Here is a 25,532-nt window from a genome sequence, read left to right as displayed (position 1 = left end):
ATCTACTCCACCTCCCCCTCCATTCTCCAATAGTTGAAAATTCACACATGGCTGCAATAATGGTTAATCTCGACATCTTTTACATGGGGTAACTGGATTAATTTATCATCTATCAAGCTGTATTGTCAGTTGATATCTCTCAGTTTGTATCCTTTTTGGCACTTGCCTGTTGTTTTGGCAGTACAGTAACATAGCTTACCCCTTCTACTAATGTATTATGTGACAAATTCCCACTTCATCCTGTTTGTTTTAATCTGTCATGGAAATACATAGCATATACAGAAGCCAGAAACTAGTAATGGCAGGTTAATGAGCTGGGAAAATTGATGTTGTCTCTATTTATACATTTTAGTCAGGAACTAATTTTAACCATTCACCTGCACCATAGTACTTTGCCCATTTATCTTAATTTCTTGTCCTTGCAAACAGTTTCTCCAAAACCATTTTGTTACCATTTACACAGCATCTTTTGGTGCTTTTGCTACATGTAAAGTATCTCTTGTTTTCTGGGTGTTTAAAGTTTTCGAGAAGATTTCTGGTTGTCTAAAATTAGGAACCTTCAGTATTGGTCACTGATAAATCTAACAAGAAATTCAGAAATACTACTCAATTGAGGTGTAAGAATGTGGAACGCTCTTGCAGATATCAAAGCTGCACTTTAGAGGAGGGTAGCATGCTGTCTCAGTGGTTAGCAATGCTGCCTCACAGCGCCAGGGACCTGGGTTCGATTCCACCCTCGGGTGACTGTCTGTGTGGAGTTTGCACATTCTCCCCGTGTCTGCGTAGGTTTCCTCCGGGTGCTCCAGTTTCCTCCCACAGTCCTAAAGATATGCAGACTAGGTGGATTGGCCAGGCTAAATTGCCTCTAGTGTTCAGAGGTGTGTAGATTAGGTGGGTTAGAGGGGTACGGATCAGGGTGGGATGCTCTGAGGGCCAGTGTGGACTTGTTGGGCTGAAGGGCCTGTCTCCACACCGTAGGGGATTCTATGATCAAATGAGGAGGAATATGCTGGTATGTTTTGTGACTGTATTGAATTCTTTATGTTGGAATTTCATCTGTTTGACCAACACACTGTTTGTTTATTTCAGGATGTGATACCGTTGTAGAAAATTTGTTCATTCAGTGGAATGCAATTAATTCAATGGCTAAAAGTAAACCAGTGTTGAACTGATGTTACATTTACTGGTGCTTGCTACACCAATAATTATGGAAACTGGACTTCTTTGACATATGACAATCTTTAAGATGAGATTATAAAATATTAAACCGTTGAATCAATATCAGGTTTAAAAACAACTGTTATAAAATTTTAATTTAATTCTGCAATATTAATGAAATACAGGTTCACTTTTATAATGACTTTATAAAAATGCTTATAATGCTAATTGCATTGTGTAATCTTCAAGTCCAGCAAGCTTTATGCCTAACGATCTTTGTTTTAAACAGGTATAATAGCGCAGGAAGTGAAGGAAATCCTACCATCTGCTGTAAGGGATGTCGGGGATATCACCTATACCAATGGTGATAAAATCGAGAATTTCCTCATGGTTGACAAAGTAATAGAATTTGGATTTTCTAATATTTGTGACTATTTCAGATCACAAATCATTCAAAAATATTGGCAATTCCTTAGACTTCAATCTACAGACTCCTTGACATTTAGCACGTTAGTACTTGAATTAACATTGATGCCTGAGTTTAATCCTTTGAAAAGCTGTCTGTCAGCATGTTATCAAAACTGTTTGGATATATGCTTGCCATGAAAGATCTTCCGAAAAAAAATCACAAGGGAGTGATTGGAATCCAACTTGTATTTGATAATTGAGAAACCAGTTGAGACTTTCAGTGAAATAAAAGCCAGATTGCACGCTACAACATTTAAACATGTCTAATGAAGATCAAATGAATATAGACTTATAAGACACCTTTCACTTAATCATTTTTATAACATTGTTTAAATACTCATTGTGAAGAATGTCAAATTGTTAACTTCTAACACAATAATTGCTTATTTGTTTCAGCCTTTCTTCATTCTAAGATGAAATATGGTTTGCAATTTACTCCAGCATGCTCCAAAAGACTTGTCTCTCAGCACAAAAGACTAAGACAAGAGGATGTTTGTTCAACTCAATTTGTTTTCTTAAGATCATGCCCAAGGTCTATAAATGGCTTGTTCAATATTCGCCTCCATTAAAATTAACTTTGCATTTCTGCATTCTCTAATTAGAACATTCTCTTTCCTGTTCCGAACAGCCTTACCAAGACTCCATTCACTACACTAGTTGTCAGTCTATTCCATTAGTGAGTGGCTTTAAAACTCCTCTTGTATTCTATTTTATTATTCCGACCATCATCTTGAAAAGACTCATTTTATAGATTCCAACCTTAACAAATCCAGAAAATTTACTTTGATACCACCATTGTTTACACCAAATCCACACATAGGGAACTTATGAAGGAACTATCAAACACAATGTAAAAGTTACTTGGGTTAAAGCAGATGCTCTTTAGAATATTTTTAGTCCAGTGGTTGTCATGAAGGCAACTTAAGCCTTCTCTCTCTTTACAAGACATTTGATTGGTAGTTAATAATTTTAAAGAAAATTGACGCTACTAATAGTCCTAATGTTACTCCAACTATGGTACAGATTTGTGGATTTCTCCTTTTTTTTTGTCAGCTGAAGGAGAATGTTGTTTATTTCCCACAGGAACAGATTTTCATGGAGAATGTGGGAGCAGTGAAAGAGTTATGTAAGCTAACTGACAATTTTGAAAAAAGAATTCAAGAATTAGAAGTCTGGAACAAAAATCTTGCCAAGCTGAAGTGGATTGGGAGTGTGAAATCTAAGACAAGTGATAAAAACGGCAGGTGTGTGTACTTTCCAATTTATGTCCTGTATTAACGAACTTCACAGAAAAAAGAATTACTTTTATGTGGCCCTAAGTGGGTAATTTCACTGCAGAATGTGGCATTTGGCCACATAAGAATTTCCATAGTTCTGTAGTGATTTGGCAAGTCTAGCCAGAAGAAGAAATAAATCCACAAAAGTGACCACGTATTCCCGGGTTTTGGAATGAAACAATTCTCTGAAGTTCCCATCTTAATTACTATTGGTATTTGGTGCTGAAATTGCTTATGGAAGGCTGATGTTAAGAGGATTAAAATAGTCTAATATCAGTAAATGGATAATCACTCACACTAAAATTATCTGGGAAATGCCAAAGTCCTCCTCGCCCTGAAGCTGGATAAGTGTCCATGCAGCAAAAGGGAAGGAAACTAAATTAATACAGCAAAAAAAAATTAAAAGAAAAGTTGTACTTTGTTTAACAGGTTATTTCTATGACCACTGCATCGTAGTATTATCACAATATACTGTTATACTGTTCAACTAATTTGTAAAAGTTACTAAAATATGATAATTATTACTATTTTAATAATACTAAAATGGTATAATTAATTACTATTTGTAATTAACTTGCTAGAAATATATTCTATAATATGATTAATTACATCATTAGCTGTGTGAAACAGCATATTAATAATTCATCACAACAATGAATATGTGCCCATGATATTGTCTGTATTCTTTCTCAAATCAGAGATAGATAACATTAGCTTTATTCATGTTTTTAAAAACCTTTCCTTTCTCTCTGTTTTATTTATTAAAAATGTATAAATAAGATTGTAGATTAAGAGAGAAATGCATGATTGTGTTTTTATGTGGGTTCTTTGAGTCTTCATATAAGCTCAGTCCAGACTTCTTAGTAACTATTAAACTATATGTTTATTATTGCACTATGCAGGTTCAGGCATCAACACAGATGTCCTATGCTGTACAGGGTCCAATAACTTATTAGAGCATGAACATATGAGTTCTGAGGTCTCAGTGACATCACCTCAGATGTTCATCTACAAATCCATTAAACTCTATCTCTACAAGAAGTTGGCATCCTGCTGAATGCTTCCTTTTACTCTGGGGAAAGTTGGGAGTTTAGTGTGGCTGATTGTGTTTTTTTAAATCTTGCCAATTCTAGCTACTTTTTTAAAGTTATTTACATGGGATGAGGGGAATTTAAAGCCAAACTCACTGCTAGGTTTCCATTGTGAATTCCTGCATTATTCTCACACTCTTATACAGTGTGGAGTTGGAGGAACACATCAGGCCAGGCAGCATCAGAGGAGCACGAAAGCTGTCGTTTCGGGTCGGGACCCTTCTTCAGAAATCCTTCAGAAATTTCTGAAGAAGGGTCCCGACCCAAAACAACAGCTTTCCTGCTCCCCTGATGCTGCCTGCCTGCTGTGTTCCTCCAGCTCCACACAGTGTTACCTCAGACTCCAGCATCAGCAGTTCTTACTATCTCTCACACTCTCTTATCCTGCTTAAGCCCCACCTTTCTCTTCAACCCAGCCAATTCCATTTCTCGATTCCTGTGTGACCAAGTCTTCATCTTCAGTCATGTGCTGAGTTGCAGATACATGACTCTTCGAACACAATTCAATGTATTTCATGCATTTTTTTGTTAAAAATGGCTCTTTTTTAGCATGTCAAAAGAGAAGCTCAGATTTGTTAACCTTGTTCTTTTTTTAAGCATATTTCGCCGGGCAAGCACAATGACACCGAAGAAACCTGTTATGGCCAAACACAGGGTATGTGAGAGCATGTATAAATGATGTTATTTCATCAGTTCCTTTCCTGTGGAGAAGTGAGCATGTGGAAGAGGTTTTGTTTGAAATTCCAGGATTTCTGCATCAGAATTATGAGGGAGTGGGACTGTGAATGCAGGAGAGGGTGAAGCCCAGTGCTGAGAGGAGGTAACCATAGGGGGCAGGCTAGGAGTGAGACAAAGGTTGTTACACCCTTTTGCCCTCATAACTGCACCTCTTCTCCAGGGCCACTCATCTCATCCAGGGCCACTCCAAATAGATTCAAGTCCCACCTACTCCAGAAGTGTGTAACAGCATCTTTGAACAGGTTGAGTAGAAAATAGCTAGAGTAGGGTGATTACTGGTGATGATTAATAGCTTTTAAAAAACCCCAAAAAATAGTCATGGTGATTTAGTGTTGGGAAAGCTGTTCCGTCGTGTGTGGTAACACTTCTGGATATAAAAAAAAGTGAAAAAATGCAGAGTAGGCATGCCAGGCTTGCTATAAACAGGTTCAGGCAGCGGGCGGTGAAGAGGGTCATATCTGCCAACTGTCTTGTGCCTTTTCTGCGGTTATGTTCATGTCTGGGTATTATAGGAGAGGTAACATGTGTTGTCCATCAATGCTTTCGATGCCTTTAGAGAGAGCTAGGCACCACAGGGCATACAGTCCTTTATTTCCTCCTCCAACTCTATTTTGATTTAGTTCCTTCCCTCACTCCATACCGGCCCCCCTCATTTTTGATGATTTGCATTGCCCATAATGGGCTTTGCTCATAAACTTCGAATTGGCTGCTGGGAAGATTACTGGTGAGGGTTAAAAGTTTAAAACAAAAAAAAAGGTCATGGTGATTTGGTGGTGGAAAAGTTATTCGGTTGTGTGTGACAACACTTCTGGATGTATTAAAAAATAGAGTAGGGCAGAAAAGAAAATAATTAGACTAGGGCATTTCAAAAACGACTTCAGAACATGACAGTTATACAGACCTTAACTACACTCAAAAAGCACTTATTCTATTAATACTTGGCTTCCTTACTGCATATTAGAAAGCTCCTTGACCAGGTAGAACTGGTGTCTGCTTGAACATTGCAAATAGAATCTGATGCAAATGGGGCCAATTTCTTAATAGGAAAGGAAGCTGGGACTTCAGCATCCAGGTCCTATCCTCCAATTTTTAATCCCTCGGAGTCATCTTAAACTTCACACAACTCCAGCCCAAAGCCTGAATAGAAGAAGTATATGCATATCTGGGTTAATATTAATTCCTGTGGTGCAGGTCTCAGCAGTGAAGCCAGAACTAGGTGCCATCTGCAATCCGAGAATGTAACCAACTGCAGTCATGAGATGGTCAGCCAATTCATGTGGATTGATGTACTGAGTCTGGATGGGCAATGAAGCACTGAACCTAGCACCACCCGACTCTGGGGAAAAAAAAGAAACTGACCCCTTTAAAGGACTGAATGACCTGCATACAGTGCTCCCTTAATACTCAAGCTCCACTGAGCTATTCTGAAGATCCTTTACCCACTTTAGCTCAACTGAGGAGCCAAGCAGTGGACCAGCAGGCTGCTGCCAACATACCTATGGGAAACACAAGGTGCAGGTTCTCCTCCAGGCTGCAAATGAAAGATGGAAGATAATTTTCCTTTGGCCTGGAAGATGGCATTTTCCTGCCAGAGCAAAGAAACCTGGATGGAGATAGCAATGGATGTCAGCAACCATGAGTCTATCAAAGCCCATGAGTACAGCGGCAAAAACAGCTGATTTGAAAGAGCTGTGATAACCACATGCATGCAATCTATTACACATTTCACTTGAGAAATTACTACAATGGACCCAATTAAGCCAATGGACTTCTCTGCCTGCCTATTAGGGTCAGTTTGATAGTACACAAACTCTCTGTTCGTCTTGATCAATGCACTGGTAATGTCTTTAATGCAGCAATGAGTTGCTAAGGGTTCCTGCACACCTGTGACTGGTGGATCCCTGGAAGGAGTTAGGTACATAAAAGGTCAATGCAACTGTATGACACAACTGCTGCAGTAAGCCTGGCTGGATCAGTCACCCTGCTGCTATTGCCCTTTATCGCACAATGTCCTTGCAGGACTTTATTCCCTGGTTCCCATGAATCCAGCTGGACACTATAGCATCACGCCTGTACTTGCTCGGCTGTGAAGCCATGGCCACAATTGAAACCACTGATCCTCAGAACTGTTTCCCATTCTCCTTTGAGATGACCCGCTGACTCTCATCCCTCAGTTTCTCGGCCCACAGGTTTCTGCTCTTCAGAGCTGGTCTGACAACCATTTCCCCTCAGTTTTGACCTCTGCCTCTTGCCCCAGAGTTAGATTTCTCCTTTCTTCCAACCATTCAAAGCACACTGGAGGCAGCTCTGATATGGCTGTGATCAGGAATTTGAATGCCTGTGATCCCAATGTGCTGTTCATTCAATTCTGAACACTGCACTAAATCTCACTTGATTGCATTTGATTCATTGTTAATTGCCTACATAACATGCACAGTTAGTTTCCTGCTGCATTGTAGTCATAACTCTACATTGAAGGTTTCTTGCAGTTGGCAAAATGTAGAGTCAGCATTAAACCTTGTGCTTCTCCTCCAGGTTCTATGTCTATCCAGCCTCCCATCCTGCCTTGTAGCCAAGCCATATTAGATTACATCCTTATTTATACCTGACTTATTTGCTTCCAATTGAAAACCAATAGAGAAAAAGGTACATGCTAATAATTAAATTCAAATCTTGGTGACTGGTGAAGCCAACATATAAATTGTGAAAATGGATTAAGGAAGTGTTCTTGAAAAGACACGGGTTAAGTTTTATGAGGCAATAGCATGTGTATTAGTTTCTGATAAACCATTTGAGTGTTGCTTTATCAAAATTTCCAGAAGAATCATTTCACACACACACAATTTTTCATGTATTACCCATATCAATGGTGAAATTCAGCGCAAGCATATTATTCCATTTTCACTAGAATTTTGTTTCATGTTTCCCTAATGCATGAAAATGGTATACCCTACATAGAATAATTTTTAATGGTATCATTGCTCAACATGTTAATTTTCTTGTTAGTGACATGTAATCTTTTAAACTACCTGTGAAACTTGACCTTTCTTAAAATTCTACAAAGGTTTCTGGTATCAGAAAGTTGGCTATTCTCAATGTAAAAAAAATTTCCTTTTTTCAAATTATTTGTAATCCAGGCCTACCTTAACCAGCATAAAGATTGCTCACTGCAGAAGGTTTTCCATATTGTCATCATGGCTCTATTGGGTCTCATGGCGTTTTGGTAAGAAACTAAACCTGGTATATATTATGCAGCAGTTTCTCAATATGTCATCAAAGTTCTACATTTTTTAGCTTCTAGTTCAAGACTATGATAGCAGCTCCTGGTCTGTTAGCTCTTTATTTTTTACTCCAGCCCGGGAGATTAAGAAAACATATTTAACTTGCTGTTCTACTTATAACGTCCTGTTTACTGTTCCTTGGATGAGAGAAGCAATCCATTCCAAATCTTGTGTCAATGGCTGCTCTTTACTCCATCCATTGCAGCAATGTAAATAAAGGAGTGCCGTGATCTTCCATTTTCATATTATCTTCTAATGAAGAATCTATTCACTGTTTCTCCTGACCAGGATTGCATGGAACCTCCTATTACAGTAAACAGAGTGTGCAACATCTAGTTTAGTATTCATCAATTAGTGCCAAATGCTACAAAGTTAAAAATACAAGATGTAACAAAATGAAGTAGTATTTAGATGATGCTATTTTTAAAATTTTAAAAGTAGATGATTGGAGAAAGCTGCTTTAGTGGGGCAGAGAAAAATGATTAATCTGTTCACTGATGCTGAGTTGGGATTTGCCAATCCCACTCATCTCGTGACTTCATTACTGCCTTGGTCCAAATGTGGACAAAATAACTGAACTCGAGGTGAGGCGAGAGCGACTGCCCTTGGTCACCAAGGCAGCATTTGACTGAATGTGGAATTAAGGAATCCCAGCAAAACTGGAATTGATGGGAATTGGGGAAAACTCTCTTCTACTCGGACTCATACCTAGCGCAAAAGAAGATGTTGTTGTTTTTTGGATGTCAACAATCTCAATCCTGAGGAGCTTTTTAGGGTAGTGTTCCAGTTTCAACTATTTCATCAGTGACCTTTCCTCCAACATAAGATCAGAAGTGGGTATTTGCACAAATATTCAGCACCATTTGTGACCGCTTAGATACAGAAGCAGGATATGCCCAAATGCAGCAAAACTGGGCAACAACCACCCTTGGGCCATTAAATGGAAGGCAACATTTTCACCATACAAATGTCAAATAATGATAAATTCCAAAATGGGAGAATCCAACCAAGTCCCCTTGACATTCAATGGCATTCTCATTGCTGAATCCCCTCATATTAAAATTCTGGGGTTCATATTGACCAGAAACTAACTGGTCAGCCATATAAACACTGTGGCTATAAGATCTAGCCACAGGCAGGGAATTCTTTTGTGAACCAGTGACACTTGTATCTTGAGAAAGAATTTAAAACAAAACTTCACACATATGCGCTCCTTCCTACCATTTTTAAATTTTGTATCCAATGGAAGCAAGGTTTACTGGATGAATCAGAAAATTGTCTCATATTGATACTGGTTGTATGGTCATTCTTTATATTGTGGCATGAGAAAAACCTCTGATTATCATCAAAATCGTAGAAAGTTTGCAGCACAGAAGATCATTTGTCCATTGTGGCTGCATCAGCTGCACTAGCCATCCAGCATTTTTCAGCATTACGTTTGTGTTAAAACACTTGAGGTATGCAACTAGACATCTTTTAAATGAGCTGAGGTTTTCTACTTCTACTATCTTTGAAGACAGACCCCTTCTGCTCTCTGGGTGAAAAATGCTTCCTCATCACACCTCTAATCTTTCTATAAATCAATGCCCCAAAGGCCTGACCTTGGCTAAAGTAAATAAGCCCTGTTGCCACTTTTAAGCCCCTCACAATTTTTCATAAGAACATAGCCTACTCCTGCTCCTATTTCTTATCTGGCCCATCGAACCTGCTCTGCCATTCAATAGAATCATAGCTGACCTTTTCGTGGACTTGGCTCCACTTACCTGCCTGCTCACCATGGCTCTTAGATTTTTCAACACTAAAGGAACTATCTGTCTTTGCCTTAAATACATTCAATGAGATCACCTCATCGGTTTCATTGGGCAGAGAATTCCATAGATTCTTTTCGGTAAAGGAGTTCCTCCTCGATTCAGTCCTAAATCTGCTCCACCTTACTTTGAGGCTGTGCCCCCTAGTTTTAGTTTCATCTGCCAGTGGAAACAACCTCCCTGCTTCTGTCTTATCTATTCCCTTGAAGATAGCAAGAAATACAGATGCTGTATCAGAGTCAATAGAGTGTGGAGCTGGAGGAACACAACAGGTCAGGCAGCATCCGAAGAGCAGGAGAGTCCATGTTTCGGGTCAGGACCTTCTAGTCGCTTCATAATTTTATATGTTTCTATAAGATCTCCCTTCCTCTTTCTAAATTCCAATGAGTATAGACCCAGTCTACTCAATCTCTCCTCATAAGCCAACCCTCTCAACACCAAAATCAACCTAGTGAACCTCCTCTGCACGCCCTCCAATGCCAGTACATCCTCTCTCAAGTAAGGAGACCAAAACCATAGACAGTACTCGAGGTATAACCTCAACAGCACCCTGTACAGCTGCAGCATTACCTCCCTGCTTTTAAACTCCATCCCTCGAGCAATGAACAATATTCCATTTGCCTTCTTAATTACCTGCTGCACCTACAAACCAACGTTTTGAGATTCAATCTCAATCAAATCTCCCCAAGTCTCCTCTGTTCCAACGATAACAGTCTTAGCCTATCCAGTATTTCTTTACTTGCATTTTTCCAGTCTAGACCAGAACTACAAACAGTACTCAGGTTGTGACCTAACATTATTTTTGTAGTTTCAGGATAACATCTCTTATCTTATTTTCTAGGCTAATAAACGAAATGACTCCACATGCCTTTTCAACCAACTTAATGAGCTATTCTGCTACTTTCAAGGATCTATGAACATTTGTTAAGATCCCTCAACATTTATTCCTCTGCCTTGTTTGACCTCCCCAAATGCATCACCTAACACTTCCTCCTCATGTCAATTAGAATTTGAATATAACACCATTAGTGTCAGTGGAATCTTTGTCTCTTGATAGATGGACAGTGCATGTATGTACTACAATTGTTATGGCTTCATAAATAACAATAGATGAGGAGTGGTTATTTGTATGACCATATTCTGTTTGTTTCCTGAAAATCAAGCATGCACTTCTACAATATTAGTTTCTGAGTTTAAGTTCCACCTTCTTCAGTTTAATTGAAAAGATGCTGATAACTCTACCTCTTGTAGAATACAATATCCAGCTCTCTCATTATGTTTTCATAGGGTTATTGCATTTAAACAGTGTCCCAGCTCTGGCAACAGTTAGTGACAGCAGAATAGCAGCTTTTAATTAAGACAGTTTGGGCATAAATAAGTTGAATCAGTTGAATCCTTTATTTACACCCAAGCCAAATTAACTGCATGTAAGAAAGGTTAATTGTTTATCTATAGAGTTTTATTTATAGATTAGCTATGTGACAAATAACATATTCTTTTTGTGACAGTGTGATTTTGATATCTGCACTTTACGTACTAACATTGAATGAAGAACGAAGTGTTGTTAACAAGCTGAATGAAAGGTAAATAACTTTATAATATGTCACTACAACTGCCTATAAATTTCTGCTGTTTACAGTATGACATGGTCATTTCCTGCCCATACTGCTGTTTTTAAGAAAATAGAAGTCAGCTCTTTAGTTGGCGATATATTTAGTTTTAAAGTAAATAAACATTTCCCAAAAATACTTTAACTCACTGGTTATGTTTACTGTTACAGCTTTATTTCCGAGTCGTTTACAACAAACCAGTATGCTACCTTTATAACATATACAACATTGTCAGGTAAATTGTTTCACTGAATGCATTTGAAGTGTTACAAAGTTTAATAAAAAGTTATCAAACATAAGCATGGTTTACCCATCTTATTCTTTAGCAGAAAATACAAGCTCAGTTTATACAACAGCAATCACTGAAATTCCCCGGCCTGAAATAAGCTTCTGTAATATCCTACCTTGTGTCACTGTGCACTGTTGTGCACTTCAATCACAAAGAAAAGACATCTCTAACAATTGGAGAAAGAGGAGAATCGCCAAAGGTCTTGTGCAAAACTATTTTCAACCAAGTAAGATTTTATGATTCCCTCATCTTTTTAAAGAAATGAGCATTTACATTTTAAAAATATTTATGCTATTGTCTTTTCCAAGAAGACCAATAGTTGATGGCACTTGTGTTGCATTGCCTGTAGTTGATTTTAAGGGCTTGTATCATGTATTGAATTCCCAACTGCACACTTTAATGCAATAATATCTATTGCTGATACATAATGAAGGCTACTCCACTCTTTTGTTAGGGATGGGTAGAAACAGACAAAAGTTGCTTGCATAACTTACCTTTTATTTGTTTAAGAATGATTATAAAGGGCCTTCACCAGGAATCCTATCCTGGGAATCAGGATGAGTAGAGTACAGCACATATCTTGGATTAGGTTAAACTTCCACAATGCAGTGAGTGATAGTGATGATGAAGACCACAATTTGAGCTGTTTATAATGCTCAAGAATTGTTGCTGTTTGAATATATTTATGTATAGAAAACAAATTTGAACTATGTATCACTACATTAATGAAATGTCTGACTGGTGCACCAGTATAGTTTCTCCTGGATTTTATTTTTCTGTTCTCTTGGTAAGCTCCAGAGAGAAATTTATAACACACCTGTCCTGACCTCATTTCCAGCTGTAAATAATTATGGTGTTTGAAACAGCAGTAACTTAGGACCATGTTGGAAAATGGTGGAAGTAACACTTTACACAAAGTTTTATAACCGAGACATTCAGAAATAGATGTAAATAATGCATTCATATTTATTATTGTTGCCCCCAACCAAAATGAGACTCTTCCATTATGAAGTTTTAATGTTGGAGAAGCAAATGCCCAGAAATTAAGCTGCGCATTGTATCAGTTGTTTAGAATGCCTCCGGTGTATTTTTAATCAAGACATAGAAGCTGTGCTTCAGCATTCATAGTTAGATTTCTGATCGTGGGCACACAGGTGAGATTTGGTCCTGAGGGATTCTTTCACCAGTTTACCTCCTGTTGAAAATACTGAAAATGGTGAGCTAACTAAAATGGCCTAATGTAGACACAAAATTTTCTCGTCTTGCCAGATTTTAAATGAAAATGCAGTAAGAGATATATGGGGGTGATTCCCACCTCCACTTACAATCTGTCTTTTTCACCAGAATCCTTATCCTCGCTATCCAACCTACCAGACTCTGTATTCATCAGATAAACCTCCAGCATGTCACCAAACTCAGCTGCCATTCTCCTCCCCTTTAGCATTCTGAATGGACATTTACCTCCCAGATACTCTATTGCAGTACTCAGTCATCTCCATCCCTTTTTCTGGTGAATCTTTCCATGCAAGTGCAAGAGATGCAGCATCTATTGTTTTGCCTTCTCCCTTCACACCAAAGTCACCAAAGCACTCCTCCCAAATTAAACTGCAATTTACTTGCACTACTTCCATTTTAGCTTACTGAATTCACTGTGGACAATACAGTGCCTTCTGCATTTGAGAGATCAAATGCAGATTGAATGAACCTTTGCAGACACCTCTACCCGGTCTACAAGTGTGACTTCGAGCTGTCAGTTACCCTGTCAGTTTAATTCTCCCTTTCTTCCCCTCTGACCTTTTGTCTTTGGCTTGCTATGATATTCTAATGAAGCTCAATGCAAGCCCACGATACAGCACCTCATCTTTCGACTGAGCCAATGTACTGCCTCTGGACTCAACATTTGAGTTAATCACTTTAGATTGTCGCCCTACTCTCATTTCACTTCCTTTTCTTGTTAATTTATTTTTCTGCTCTCTATTCTTGTTTACTTTCTCTTCAGATGGCAGCTATTCTGTTATTCATGCCACCTTGGGACACATATTTTGTTTCTTGATATATCTTGGCTCCTTTGGTTTTGTTCCATAAAATTGTTTTCCATTTTGTCTCTCTTGCCCTTTGCCCTTCGCCCTACCTCAAACTTGCCTTTTTGTTATTTTCCCATCTTTTCTCTTCCTCTCACATACCTATTTAAAACCTATTGCATTTCTAACACTTCAGCTTGGATGAAAGATCACAGACCTGAAACATTGACTTTCTTTCTCCCTCTCTGACAAATGCTGCTAGAATTACTGAGAATATTTAGCCTTTCTGCTTTTATTTCATATTTCAAGAATGCACAATATTTTGCTTTTTTTGGTGAAAATTAACCTTTCTGCTATTTTATTGCAAAGGAAAGATTATTTTGGTTTTCCTGGAAGAAATCCTATTTGGGTGTATTCTCTGCGTTTTCATGTATTTTATCAAATACAATACATCAATTTAACAGAGCATGCTGTACTGTGTGTGGAAAGGTTTCTGTTCATGTCAGGCCATCATCTCATTTTTTTGATTGTCAGCATTTTCAAAGGGACGGCTAAACTGCTCAAAAGATCCCTTTGTATCAAAGATGGCACCCCTCCAGACCCCACCATCATCACTAAAAATTGTTGGACCACTTGTCCAACATCCAACAATGGAAGGCCTGAAATTTCCTCCAATTAAATATTAGAACAAACAAAACCATTGTCTTTGGTCCCTCCTACTTGGCCACTGAATCCATTTCTCTTCCTGGTTACTGATTTAATGCTGATGGAAATTGCACACAACATTGATTTATCACGTCATTAGATTTGATGCCAATGATCACATTTATGCTATCAGTCGACTGCTTATTTCCACCTCCATATGGTCACCAACTCTAGTCTCAACTCATCTGCTGCTAAGTGTGCATCTGTGCCTTTGTTGCTTAAAGACTTGGCCATTCTAATCCATCCTGCCCAGCTTCACATTTTCCATTCTTTGTAAACATGAGGTCATCCACAACACTGCCCCTTTCTTAACTTGCAAGGTTCATTGCTTCTATGCTCACTGACCTACAATATTTCCTGGTTAAGCTATGTCTTGATTTTTTTTTAATTTCCATTTTTATGTTCTAATTACTTCATGGTCTTACCACAAACTATTTATGTAAACTCCGTCAATCCTACAATTCTCCTAGATATTTGTATTCCTTCAATTTTGGGTTCCTAAGCATCCTGATTTCAATTACTCCATAGTGGTTAACGTGCCTTTGGCTGTCTCATCATTATCTCTCCATAAAACATTCTGCCTCGTCCTTGTTTTTCCTCCCTTAAGGTTCTCCATTAAAATATTCATCTGTCTTAATATTTCCCATGTGGCTTAATATGAACATTTGTTTGTTAGGTTGTGTGACTTTGAATGGCTGGTCTGAGCCATTAGATTTTTAAACCCTTATTTGACTATTAACAGTCATAGAGCTTAAGCGCCACTGAAACTGGTATAAGATGTGCACACTTTTTTTCTACATTGGATGAGTTTTGCTTCTTACATTCAATACATTCAACTATAATTCATTTTCAACTCCTGGATTTCATTAAATCACGAGATGCTTGTACTGTGTGTGTTGCACTCAGAAATGATACATAATAAGGCCTTGAATTCTTCTTTCAGAACTGGCAACAAGCCAAATAAATGTGAAGGGGATTCAAAATAGTGATTGTAAGTAAAGTCTTTAGTTTGCTTCTATGTCTTCAATAACAAATTGGTAACTATTGATTATTTTTTCAAATGGTGCTCTGTTATGATTAAATATTGTTAAGAATCATCTATTGGATAATTTTAGTTACATTTTTCCTAAACAATCTATTTCAGATGTTTCCCTCACACTGGAATTTGAAAATGATCATACACTGCATTATAGAGGCAGCAGACTGCTTGTTTTTAAACGGCAAACATTTTTATAAATCTCTAGAGAAAGATTGGTAATGGGAAGCATAGTTGATGAAAGATAGAAGATACTTTAATGAGCAATAAGGATGTACATTGGAACTTCTACAAGATGGTAATAGGTAGATGTGATCTGGGTTTTGACAGCATTTCCAACTTTACCCAATTCACTCAATATTCGAGTATCAGTCTAAACGATGTCTAAAGTGGACTTTCACAACTTCACGCTGTGACTTGGACAAAGTGCTTCAGCTATCATTTCACATAATAAATAACCATAGATGAGATTGAAACAATTAATCTGTGCTTGTCAAGTCAATGTGTTTATTGTATTATATGAAACATTTGATACATGATCTTATTATGCTGGGTTTTAAACTAAAGATGATAGTGAGCGGAACTTGGTTTTCCCTCACGTAGACTGAAGTATGTGATAGAATAATCATTACTGGGCTTCTGGGTACAAAAGTCTTGATGGACTGACTGATCTTTTCTGAAATATATCAATTTGGTGTCAACTTTCATTGTGTTATTTCACACATGAAAATGTGTGTTTTATTGCTATTTATATTTACTGCACAGTGTATTGTCACTTAAGAACTCTAAAGAAATGTGTATGTCACAGACCTGACTAAGAATGGTTGGGTCGTTTGGTGAAATGCTTTGCAGTAAAGTTGATATTTTGAGCTTTTACATTGGTTGAAAAATTGATTTGCAAATTGAATTCCACTGATTTTAGTTTGTTTTTGATACTAATAGGGTTTGATACGTCTATTAGATCAATAAGAGTTATGGAAAGTCAGCAACAAATTGACCAACGTTACTGTGCTAAAGGAATTCATTGTGGGTTAGTCACTTTAAACTATTGATAAAACTGTTTAATTGTTTTTCTAATTCATGGTCACTGTTGGGAAAATATCAAAAGAATGTTGATTGGAATTTAAATTGGACATGGCTGTATTTGTGATAGGTTAGACACAAAGATATAATTCATTCAACTCATTAATTCTTGAGAATAATTTTTCCCTGTTCTAATTATATTCATGTGTTTCTTAGTCCTCATTTCATCTATTTAGTTTTGTAGAAGGGCTTTTTCTCTCAAGATAACCTTTTGTGTTTATTTCTAACCTGTGTTTTGTTTCATTATCCAATGGTTTTGTTTTTATTGCATTTGTAGTCAGTAGTTCATGTGACAGGAACATAATTGCTCTACCCCACTTAACAAGCTTAATTTGCTAATTCTTAGTCCATCTATAGCATAGATTATGAATTTGGGGCTTTTCTGGTGTAGTGGTAGCATGTCTACTTCTGAGCCAGGAGGCTCAGATTTAAGTCTCCCCTTCTCCAGAGGTGTGTAATATCAAGCCGGAAAAGGTTGATTGGAAAATATCTGGATTGCTAATCTGGCAGAGTGGTGAGTGAGGAATAACTTTGGAAAATAGGTGTTTGAGAGCCAAGTGTTTCAGTTTTAAACTTGGATTATAATTGCATAATCAATTCGTAAGGCTTTCAAGGGATGCATATCAATTGATACCAATTATGGTCATTTGGATTGTGCAATCACATACCACTAAAGGATATCTTCACCTCAGTTTGAGAGATGAGAGGGCTAAATTCACTTGAACCTTTTTGTTTAAACAGTATTAATTCCTATTAAAACCATTTTTACTCTATGTAGAATGAATTCCAAAGACAAAAAAAGGATATTCTAAGTTTTTAACAATTTTCTTTGTGCTTTGCATTACTGATAAGACTACTGTAATTTGTTGTCAAATTAGTGTTTGTTTTTCACTACTCATCATTCAGGAATGGCAACTTTAGCTACATAATTCCAATCAACAAGTATACACCTATTGATATGAGAATTATTTTGGAAATGAAGTAAGTACAATTATAAAGATTTGTATTTTCTTTCCTAATCAAATCTTAATTAGCCTGCAAGTACCAATACTTGGTAATCATATCTAATTGTTTTCTAATTGTGCTGACTGGATTCTTCTATTTTGGAATACTAAGTAACATTTGTTGCAAGGTGACACAATCTGCTTAACTCTAAGCATATGAATTTTAGTTGTGTACATTTGATATTTCAACTTATTGATCAATTGTAGCCATATTAGCCTAAGCAACATTATTAAAAGTGCAGTTTAGGTTCATTGTGGAGGCAATTTTTCAGTTAAAATGAGTGAGGATGCGACCTACGTTTGCTGTAATTTTAACTGCCTATTTGCATGATCTGCAAAACAAAACTAGACTGTTCTGTGTGTGCATAGGTTAGAGAATTGCAGTTTACAAATAATTTGCAAACAAATATGCTCGGCTCATCAACATTAGGATGGATCTCTTTGTGAAACTTTCTTGTGCATTATTTAATTAGTAGGAAGGGGGAATAGCCATTCCCAAAGGATTTGTCTTCTGTTTTAACCACAGCTTTGTGGCCCTTGCCTATCCTTCATTGGAGAAAAATGTCCACTATTTTACAAAATTTATGTCAGAAAGACTTACTCAGCATTAGTATTATTTAGTGCTAAAATGTTAACCAATTTATACCTTGCAGCACCACAGCACCCGTGATTGTTTACAAATGTAAAGTGAACCTTGGTGAGACCTGTGTAACATCTGTACCCAAACTAACTAAAAGGGATGCATCACAAGAAATGTCTCAGGTAACTTGTTACGCTCGAGATCTCGGCAAAATCTGGTAGAATACATTTTAATTTTAGAAATTATCTTCACTTAGGAAATGTTTGACTGAGCTTTTCAGCATTTGCTTACAGATGCTAACCTACACTTAACACTGAAATTCATTGCAAAGTAACTGAAAAAAAATTGATTTGAATGGCGCCTTAAGTGAAATATGTATCTTGGAGACTCACAGAGGGTTTCTGCACCCTCTTCCAGGTCAAGTTTGTAAACCACTGCTTGCCCTGTCTCCCAATTGCCTGCATGCTCCAATATTCTCCTTATGATCTCAGCAAACATGTGTAACAATCTATCTTGGGACCAGCCAACTTTACCTGAGGCCAGAACTGCCTGCAGCTCACGGTATTAATACAAAAAAATGGCTGGAGGACAATGTCCTGCAGTCCTGCCACTGATCCCATTAGATTTATGTAGCAATAAAATCTTCCTGGATTTTGATGCAGTCCAATTTGTAATCCCTTTACATCGGACATGTGGTCATGGGGTAAAACTTAGTTTCACTAACACTAATGGAAAATGACTTCATGCTTGAAGCTTATAGATAAGAGAGAATAGAAGTTCAAGGATATCCTTAACTCAAGATGATATTGAAGTGAATGGAGAAGAAATTAATTAGGAAAACAAACGGAATAGAATTTCTGTTTTGAGAGTCATGGATCTTTGGCAGTCTCTACCCCAGAGAAGCTGGGTGGGTGGGAGTTATTCAAAACAGATTCTTGAAGCAGGGCAGTCAAGGGTTTCGGGGAACAAGCAGGAAGGTGGAGGTTTGGACAAAGTAAGATCAGTCATCATTTTACTGAATGGTGGAATGGGGTTGAGGGGCTGTACAGCTACTTACAGCTCCTGTTTTTTTTATTGTGCTGAATGTGATTGTTACATGGGTCGAAGCCAAACCTGGCAGGCTTAAATTTGATGTTACAGTACAATTTCAATGAATAACATAAGCTGATAATCTGATGTCCACAGTGTTGACTGAGTTCTACTTTTATAGTTTTTGCAATTTTTCCTATCATTCTCCATTGTATATCCATGGGAGCAGTCACAGTTGATTCCTTCCTGGGGCACCTCTATCTCAGTTTTGGCCAAGGTTGATTGTAGGGGTATTTACTTGGATAACATTGTCATGTGCTAATCATTTTTTTTTTTTTTTTTTTTTTTTTTAAGATTAGCAAAAAACATGTCCAAACTTTGGTAGCAAAATACCTCTATGGATAGATTCAAATTCTCAACCATTATCTAAATGCACAACTTCTGTTGGAGTTCCTTGTTCTCTGACCCTGAAGTTGTTTTATAAAAGCTCCTGTTCTATAATAGATTCTGCATTAGTGTGAACTTCACTGTAAATTTAGTATATAACTCAAAAGTCAGACTGGTAACGTAATGTCCTGAAGAAATTAAATTCTTTTCAGTAATGTTGCTATCAAATGTGATGCAAGTTGAGGGCCTAGAGTCATAGAGATCTACAGTGCAGAAAAGGCCTTACAGTCTGTGCTGAGCAAAACTACTAACTATTCTAATCACATTTTCCAATACTTGGCCTATAGCTTGTATGCCTTGGCATTTCAAGTGTACATCTAAATAGGACTCCGGCATTATGAGGGCTTCTGCCTCCACCTGCAATGAGTTTCAGGTTCCACCACCTTCAAGGTAAAATACTTTTCCCTCACCTACTGTCCTAAATCCCCTGCCCCTTATCTTAAATCTATTCCCCCAGTCATTGATCCCACCACCAAGGGGAAAAGTTTCTTCCTGTCTATGCCCTTCATAATCTTACGACCGCAATCATGTTCTCCATTCAGTCTCCTCTGCTCCAAGGAAAACAATCCCAGTTTATCCAATCTCTGTAAATAACTAAAACTCTTCAGCTCAGGCAACATCCTGGTAAATCTCATCTCTACCCTCTCTACCCTCTCTAGTGAAATTACATCCTTCCTAGAATTGGATTCAAGAACCGCATGCATTATTCTAGTTGTAGTCTAAGCAATGTTTTATACAGTTCCAGCATCATGTCCTTGCTCTTAAATTTTACGATTTGGCTAATAAAGGCAAATGTCCCACATGCCGCCTTGACCACTTTGTCCACCTATCCTGCTACTTTAAGAGTCCAGTGGGTCTGCATGCCAAGGTCTCTGATCTTTGTGCTTCCCAATGTCCTATCATTCATCATGTGTTCCCTTGCCGCCTTTGTCCTGCCCTAGTGCATTACCTCACACTTACCTGGATTGAATTCCATTGATCAGCCCACATAACCAGCTGGTATATATCCTCCTGTAATTTAACTTAAGACTATCATCCTCACTATTTACCACTGCACTAATTTTTGTATCATCCTGATTCGTACTGGTCAACTCCCCTACATTCAAGTTTAAATCGTTTATATATTCCAACACTGATCCCTGCGGAACTCTACAGGACACAGGCTTCCAATCATAAAAACATCCCTCAACCACCACCCTCTGCTTCCAGTCAATCAGCCAAGTCAGTGTTCCGTTTTCCAAATTTCCCTGGATCCCAATGGCCCACCCTTGTCTTGTCACTTCCTAAACTTGTGCAGTCTTTTTTTAAAGTTAATACGTGGAAGTTTTCTAAATTTTAAAAGATATACTGCCCAGATAAGCATGCTCAGAAAGCTATCCACATTTCAATGAGGAGATCCAGTAGTGGCAGTATACTTGTGGTTTTCAGGGCATGCGCAAGCAAATTTAAGAATTTCTGCATATAAAATCGTTCTCCTGGCCAGTCACCCTTTATACAAGATAGATTCTAAAGGACCTTGATAGGGTTAGATACCAAGTGATTGTTTTCCCAATGGCTACGGAGTTTCGAACATGAGGGCACAGATCTTTGGAATTCACTGAGGATTGTGAATGCTCCATCATTCAGTATACTCAAGGGTGGGATTGAAAGACTCTTGTTCTGTAGAATTCTAGGGAGTATGGGGCAGACAGGTAAATGGAATTAATGCTGAAGATCAGCCATGTTCATATTGAATGGCAAAGCAAGCCTGATAGGCCATTTGATCTTCTACTGCTACTGTTTATGTTCTTGTATATATACGCACACAGCATGCAACTGAATTGCCAGAAGTGAAAAAATGCATGGTCTGAAGCAATTGGTTAAGTAACTTATAAAATATTTAAGTAGTACAATTTTTTTTTGGCTTGCATAAAATGTATTTTACACCTTTTAGTGTGTTGTGAACTTCTTCTCCTCACTAAATTTTTAAATATTCCTGCAGGGGTACCAACATTTCTGGTTCTTGCCAGTGGCACATCTACACGAGTGTACATACCATTTCCGTGTTGCAGCACCAGTAAGTCCATCTGCAACTAACTTAAAAGCTGAGATCAAACTGCAGCACTTGTCAAAACAGAAACTGTATGTAAATTGTATCTTTACCTGCTTAATCATTGAGTCTTCTCTATTGTACAGGGTCTGGCAGACTGCAGAACAAATCAGAACTTTGCTGGAATATTCTTCACAGATTACTACTTGTACTTTTATCGACAATGCAGCTAATTCAGAAGAACAAATCCTATATATGTATTGATCTATATTGAAGTACATTCTTTTCATATAGGATTTCATATAGCTTCTTTAGTTATTTAACACACATTAATCGACCAGGTTAATTCTCAGATATAAAATGCACATTATGTGCCAATTATGATTCTTGTCACCTCGAGGAATCTGAAACCTGTGTTTCATTGAGTGGCATCAAACTGGAATGGAAAAACAACACATTTTTACATAGATACGCCACTTGTATTTTACAGGAATTGCTAAGAGTGAAAATTAATTTAATTTGTTTTTACTTCTGTGAAGTTTATAAATTAATAAAATTGAGGTAGTCTAAATTCTTGTTTTTTGTTCGCTAAGTGCAAGTCTCGTTGAATTTGGAATAATTCTTGCTGTGAGGCAAAGGAAGTTTTCTCAACATATCTCACCAAACTAAACATGCAAATTGGTATTAGCATGTTACGTTAAGTTTCTCATCTAGTTTCTGGCCCATCTTACCATGTGCTGTTACCAGAGCATCTTGCCACTCACTGGTGATCCTGAAACTGACTGGCATCCCTGGCACTGGTGCCATATTTAAAAGGCCATTGTGCCTTTGGAGAAGCACTGTCAGTCCGGAGTTGCTCTGCAAGGTTTCTGACACTTGCTCCGGATATTGCAGACAGGAAATCGGAACCGCGCTTTGTGGATGTGGTCCTGCTGCACAGGGTGGTGTACAGGCTCAATTCTGACCTCTGAGGACCAGCAGTGGTGGCTCTGTCACCAGACCATGTCAGCCAGGTCCACGGTTTCCACCCAGGTTAGAGCAGACTCAGCTGTCTGGCAGAATGTCCAGCAATGTAGAAATAAGCATCAATGTCCTTCTTCATTCCACCAGTGTAGGTACATCACACTCACTCTACCTCTGCTAGTGCATCCACTTCCACCAAGGCTCATACTCTACCATGCCCATCTCTACTCACCCTCACTCACACCAAACTGTCGCACGACTTGCCCTGCATGTCCTCTGTGTCGCTTGCTCACTTGATTGGGAAGGCTCCCCACTGACACGCATAGTTGTGCCACCCACTTCCATCATCTGGAATACCTGCCTCTGTCATTGCTGAAGCAGAACAACCCACACAGGAAGAAAGAGTCAAGATCGGATGCCCATAATTCCACTCCTATTGTGACAGGCAGATTCTGACTGACAGATGGAACACTGTTTGCTATTCTGGAAGGATGTGCTTACGCTGGAGAGAGTGCAGAGGAGATTCACCAGGATATTACCTGGGATGAAAAGTCTATTACGAGGAGAGACGGGATAGGCTGGGTTTGTTTTCCTTGGAGCAGAGGAGGGGATCTGATTGAGGTATACAAAATTGAGAGATATGGACAGGGTAGATTGTGAGAATCTTATTCCCACAGCAGACGAGTCTAAAACCCAAGGGCATAAATTGAAGGTGAGGAATGAGTGAAGAGCCCAGAGATGCAATGCGGCCCAGTCCATAGGCCTCTTGGGAGACAGAAGCAACAACCAAATTCATTGTACTACTGGCTCTACTGCACAAGGGAGGAGTAAAAAGTGTGGGAATACAATAGTTGTAGGGAATTTAATTGTCAGGGAAGTACTTCAATTTGGGGACCCAAGTCTCAGCCTCCTTTGTTCCAAGGAAATCAAAACCCACCTTATTAGTGTGGCCATCAGAACTGCACACATTATTCCATCTCTGGCCTAACCAATGGTCTACAAACTTGCAACAAGATTTTCTCGCTCTTAGACGCTAAGTCTTGGATAATGAAGGTAAGCATCCTATATGCTGCCTTCATTATCCTGTCTACCTGCACTCGTCAGTAGAAAGAGCACGAGATAATGGATGAACATGTGGTTGAAGAGAGAATGTGAGGGGGAGGGTTCCTGAGATATTGGGACCAGTTCTGGAAGTAGTGCGAAATGGACAGGATACACCTGAGCAGGAGCAGGACCATGACTCCGCTAGATGGAGAATTTGCTCAAACTAAAATGGCAGGGGCATGAGAACGTGTGCAAAGAGTCAGAGGAATTGAGGATAGGATGACAGGACAGAAAGGGAAATAAGAAAAGTGACAGGCAGAGAAATCAGGGCCAGGATCAAACAGGGACACAGTGAAATGTAACCGGAGTGGGACAAGTAATGCTAAAAAGATGAGTCTTAAGACATTGTGCTTAATGCAGGGAGCATTCATTATAAAGTGGATGAATTTATTCCGCAAATAAATGAAAATAGGTCTGATATAGGTGGGAATTCGTGGACATGACTGCAGGGTGACTAGGCTGGGAACTGAATGCCCAGGGGTATTTAATATTTAGGAAGGACAGAGAGAAAGGAAAAGTGGTTGATTTTCATTGCTAGTTAAAGGGAAAATTAATGCAATAGTGAAGAAGGTTATTAGCTTAGATGCTGTGGACTCTGTATGGACAAAGCTGATCAACACCGAGGGGCAAAAAACATTATTGGAGGTTATATATTGACCCCCAAAATGTAGGGGTGATTTTGGGAAAGGCGTTAAACAGGAAATTAGAGATGCATGCAGTAACGGAGCACCTGTAATTTTGGGTGACTTCTGCCCAATTTATATGCAGATTAATCAAACTGGTAACCATACAGTAGGGGAGCAATTCCTGGAGTGTATACAGGATAGTTTACTGGATCAATAGGTATAACTTGAGGATCCAACTATAGGGCAGGCCATCCTAGACTGGGTATTGTGTAATGAAAAAGGAATAATTGGTAATGTGGTTATGCAGGGCCCCTTTAGCATGAACAGCCATAATATGATAGAATTCCCCATTAAGATGGATAAGGACATAATTGATTCTGAGTCTAGCGTCCTGAATCTAAATAGAGGAAATGACGATAATGTGACACCAAGTTGGTTATGATAGACTGGGAAATGTTGCTTAAAGGGATGACAGTGGAAAGGCAATGGAAAGCATTCAAAGTGCTCATGGGTGAACTGCAGGAATTGTTTGTTCCTGGGCGCAAAACTGCAAGTAGAAAGGTGTCCGAACCATGGCTTATAAGGGGTGCTAGAGATTGTATTAGAGCCAAGAAAAAGGCATGCAAATTGGGCGTTAAAAAAAACCACACAACAAGCATAGACGTAGTAGAATTTTCCCAATGGTGGGAGTGGCCAGAACAAGGGATCATAGTTTAAAGATATGGGGTATACCATTTAGGACTGAGATGAGGAGAAATGCTTTCAACCAGAGAGTGGTGAACCTGTGGAATTTGCTACCACAGTGAGCCGTCGATTCAAGGGATCAAAGGATATAGGGGAAAACAGGAATAGATGATTGAGTTGGATGATCAGCCCCGATTGTAATGAATTGGCAGAACAAGTGTGAATGGCCTGATGCTGCTCTATTTTCTGGTTCCATGTTTCTATGAGCTGGGTCCGTGCCCTGGAGCACAAAGCGTTTTTCCTGCGGGACTAGAATAATAATTACTCTCGCAGCCGTGGTGCAGAAGCGTCCTATAAGGGTGATAACAAGGTGTAGAGCTGGCTGAACACAACAGGCCAAGCAGCATCACAGGAGCAGGAAGGCTGACGTTTCGGGCCTAGACGCTTTTCTGAAGAAGGGTCTAGGCCCGAAACGCCAGCCTTCCGGCTCCTATGATGCTG

At 38.6% G+C, this 25,532-nt stretch overlaps 1 protein-coding gene across 1 annotated transcript in view; it reads left to right on the top strand.

Annotated features, from left to right (window-relative positions):
* LOC109938032 (myelin regulatory factor like) overlaps window positions 1–21,887 on the top strand; it is a 54,037-nt gene extending 32,150 nt beyond the window's left edge. Inside the window, exons 13-25 of the mRNA XM_048607639.1 lie at window positions 1,448–1,557; window positions 2,710–2,870; window positions 4,592–4,649; window positions 7,870–7,955; window positions 11,330–11,404; window positions 11,602–11,666; window positions 11,761–11,946; window positions 15,390–15,437; window positions 16,425–16,512; window positions 17,472–17,546; window positions 18,223–18,331; window positions 21,607–21,681; window positions 21,801–21,887. Coding sequence (XP_048463596.1) covers window positions 1,448–1,557; window positions 2,710–2,870; window positions 4,592–4,649; window positions 7,870–7,955; window positions 11,330–11,404; window positions 11,602–11,666; window positions 11,761–11,946; window positions 15,390–15,437; window positions 16,425–16,512; window positions 17,472–17,546; window positions 18,223–18,331; window positions 21,607–21,681; window positions 21,801–21,887 — 1,223 coding nt within the window. The remainder of the gene's footprint in view (window positions 1–1,447; window positions 1,558–2,709; window positions 2,871–4,591; window positions 4,650–7,869; window positions 7,956–11,329; window positions 11,405–11,601; window positions 11,667–11,760; window positions 11,947–15,389; window positions 15,438–16,424; window positions 16,513–17,471; window positions 17,547–18,222; window positions 18,332–21,606; window positions 21,682–21,800) is intronic.
* Window positions 21,888–25,532: the final 3,645 nt, after the last annotated feature.

The sequence above is a fragment of the Rhincodon typus genome, chromosome 18 (assembly GCF_021869965.1).
Source record: "Rhincodon typus isolate 14 chromosome 18, sRhiTyp1.1, whole genome shotgun sequence".
In the NCBI taxonomy this organism is placed as follows: domain Eukaryota; kingdom Metazoa; phylum Chordata; class Chondrichthyes; order Orectolobiformes; family Rhincodontidae; genus Rhincodon; species Rhincodon typus.
The sequence above is the reverse complement of the archived record's forward strand: the minus strand, read 5'-3'. Positions and strand labels throughout refer to the sequence as shown.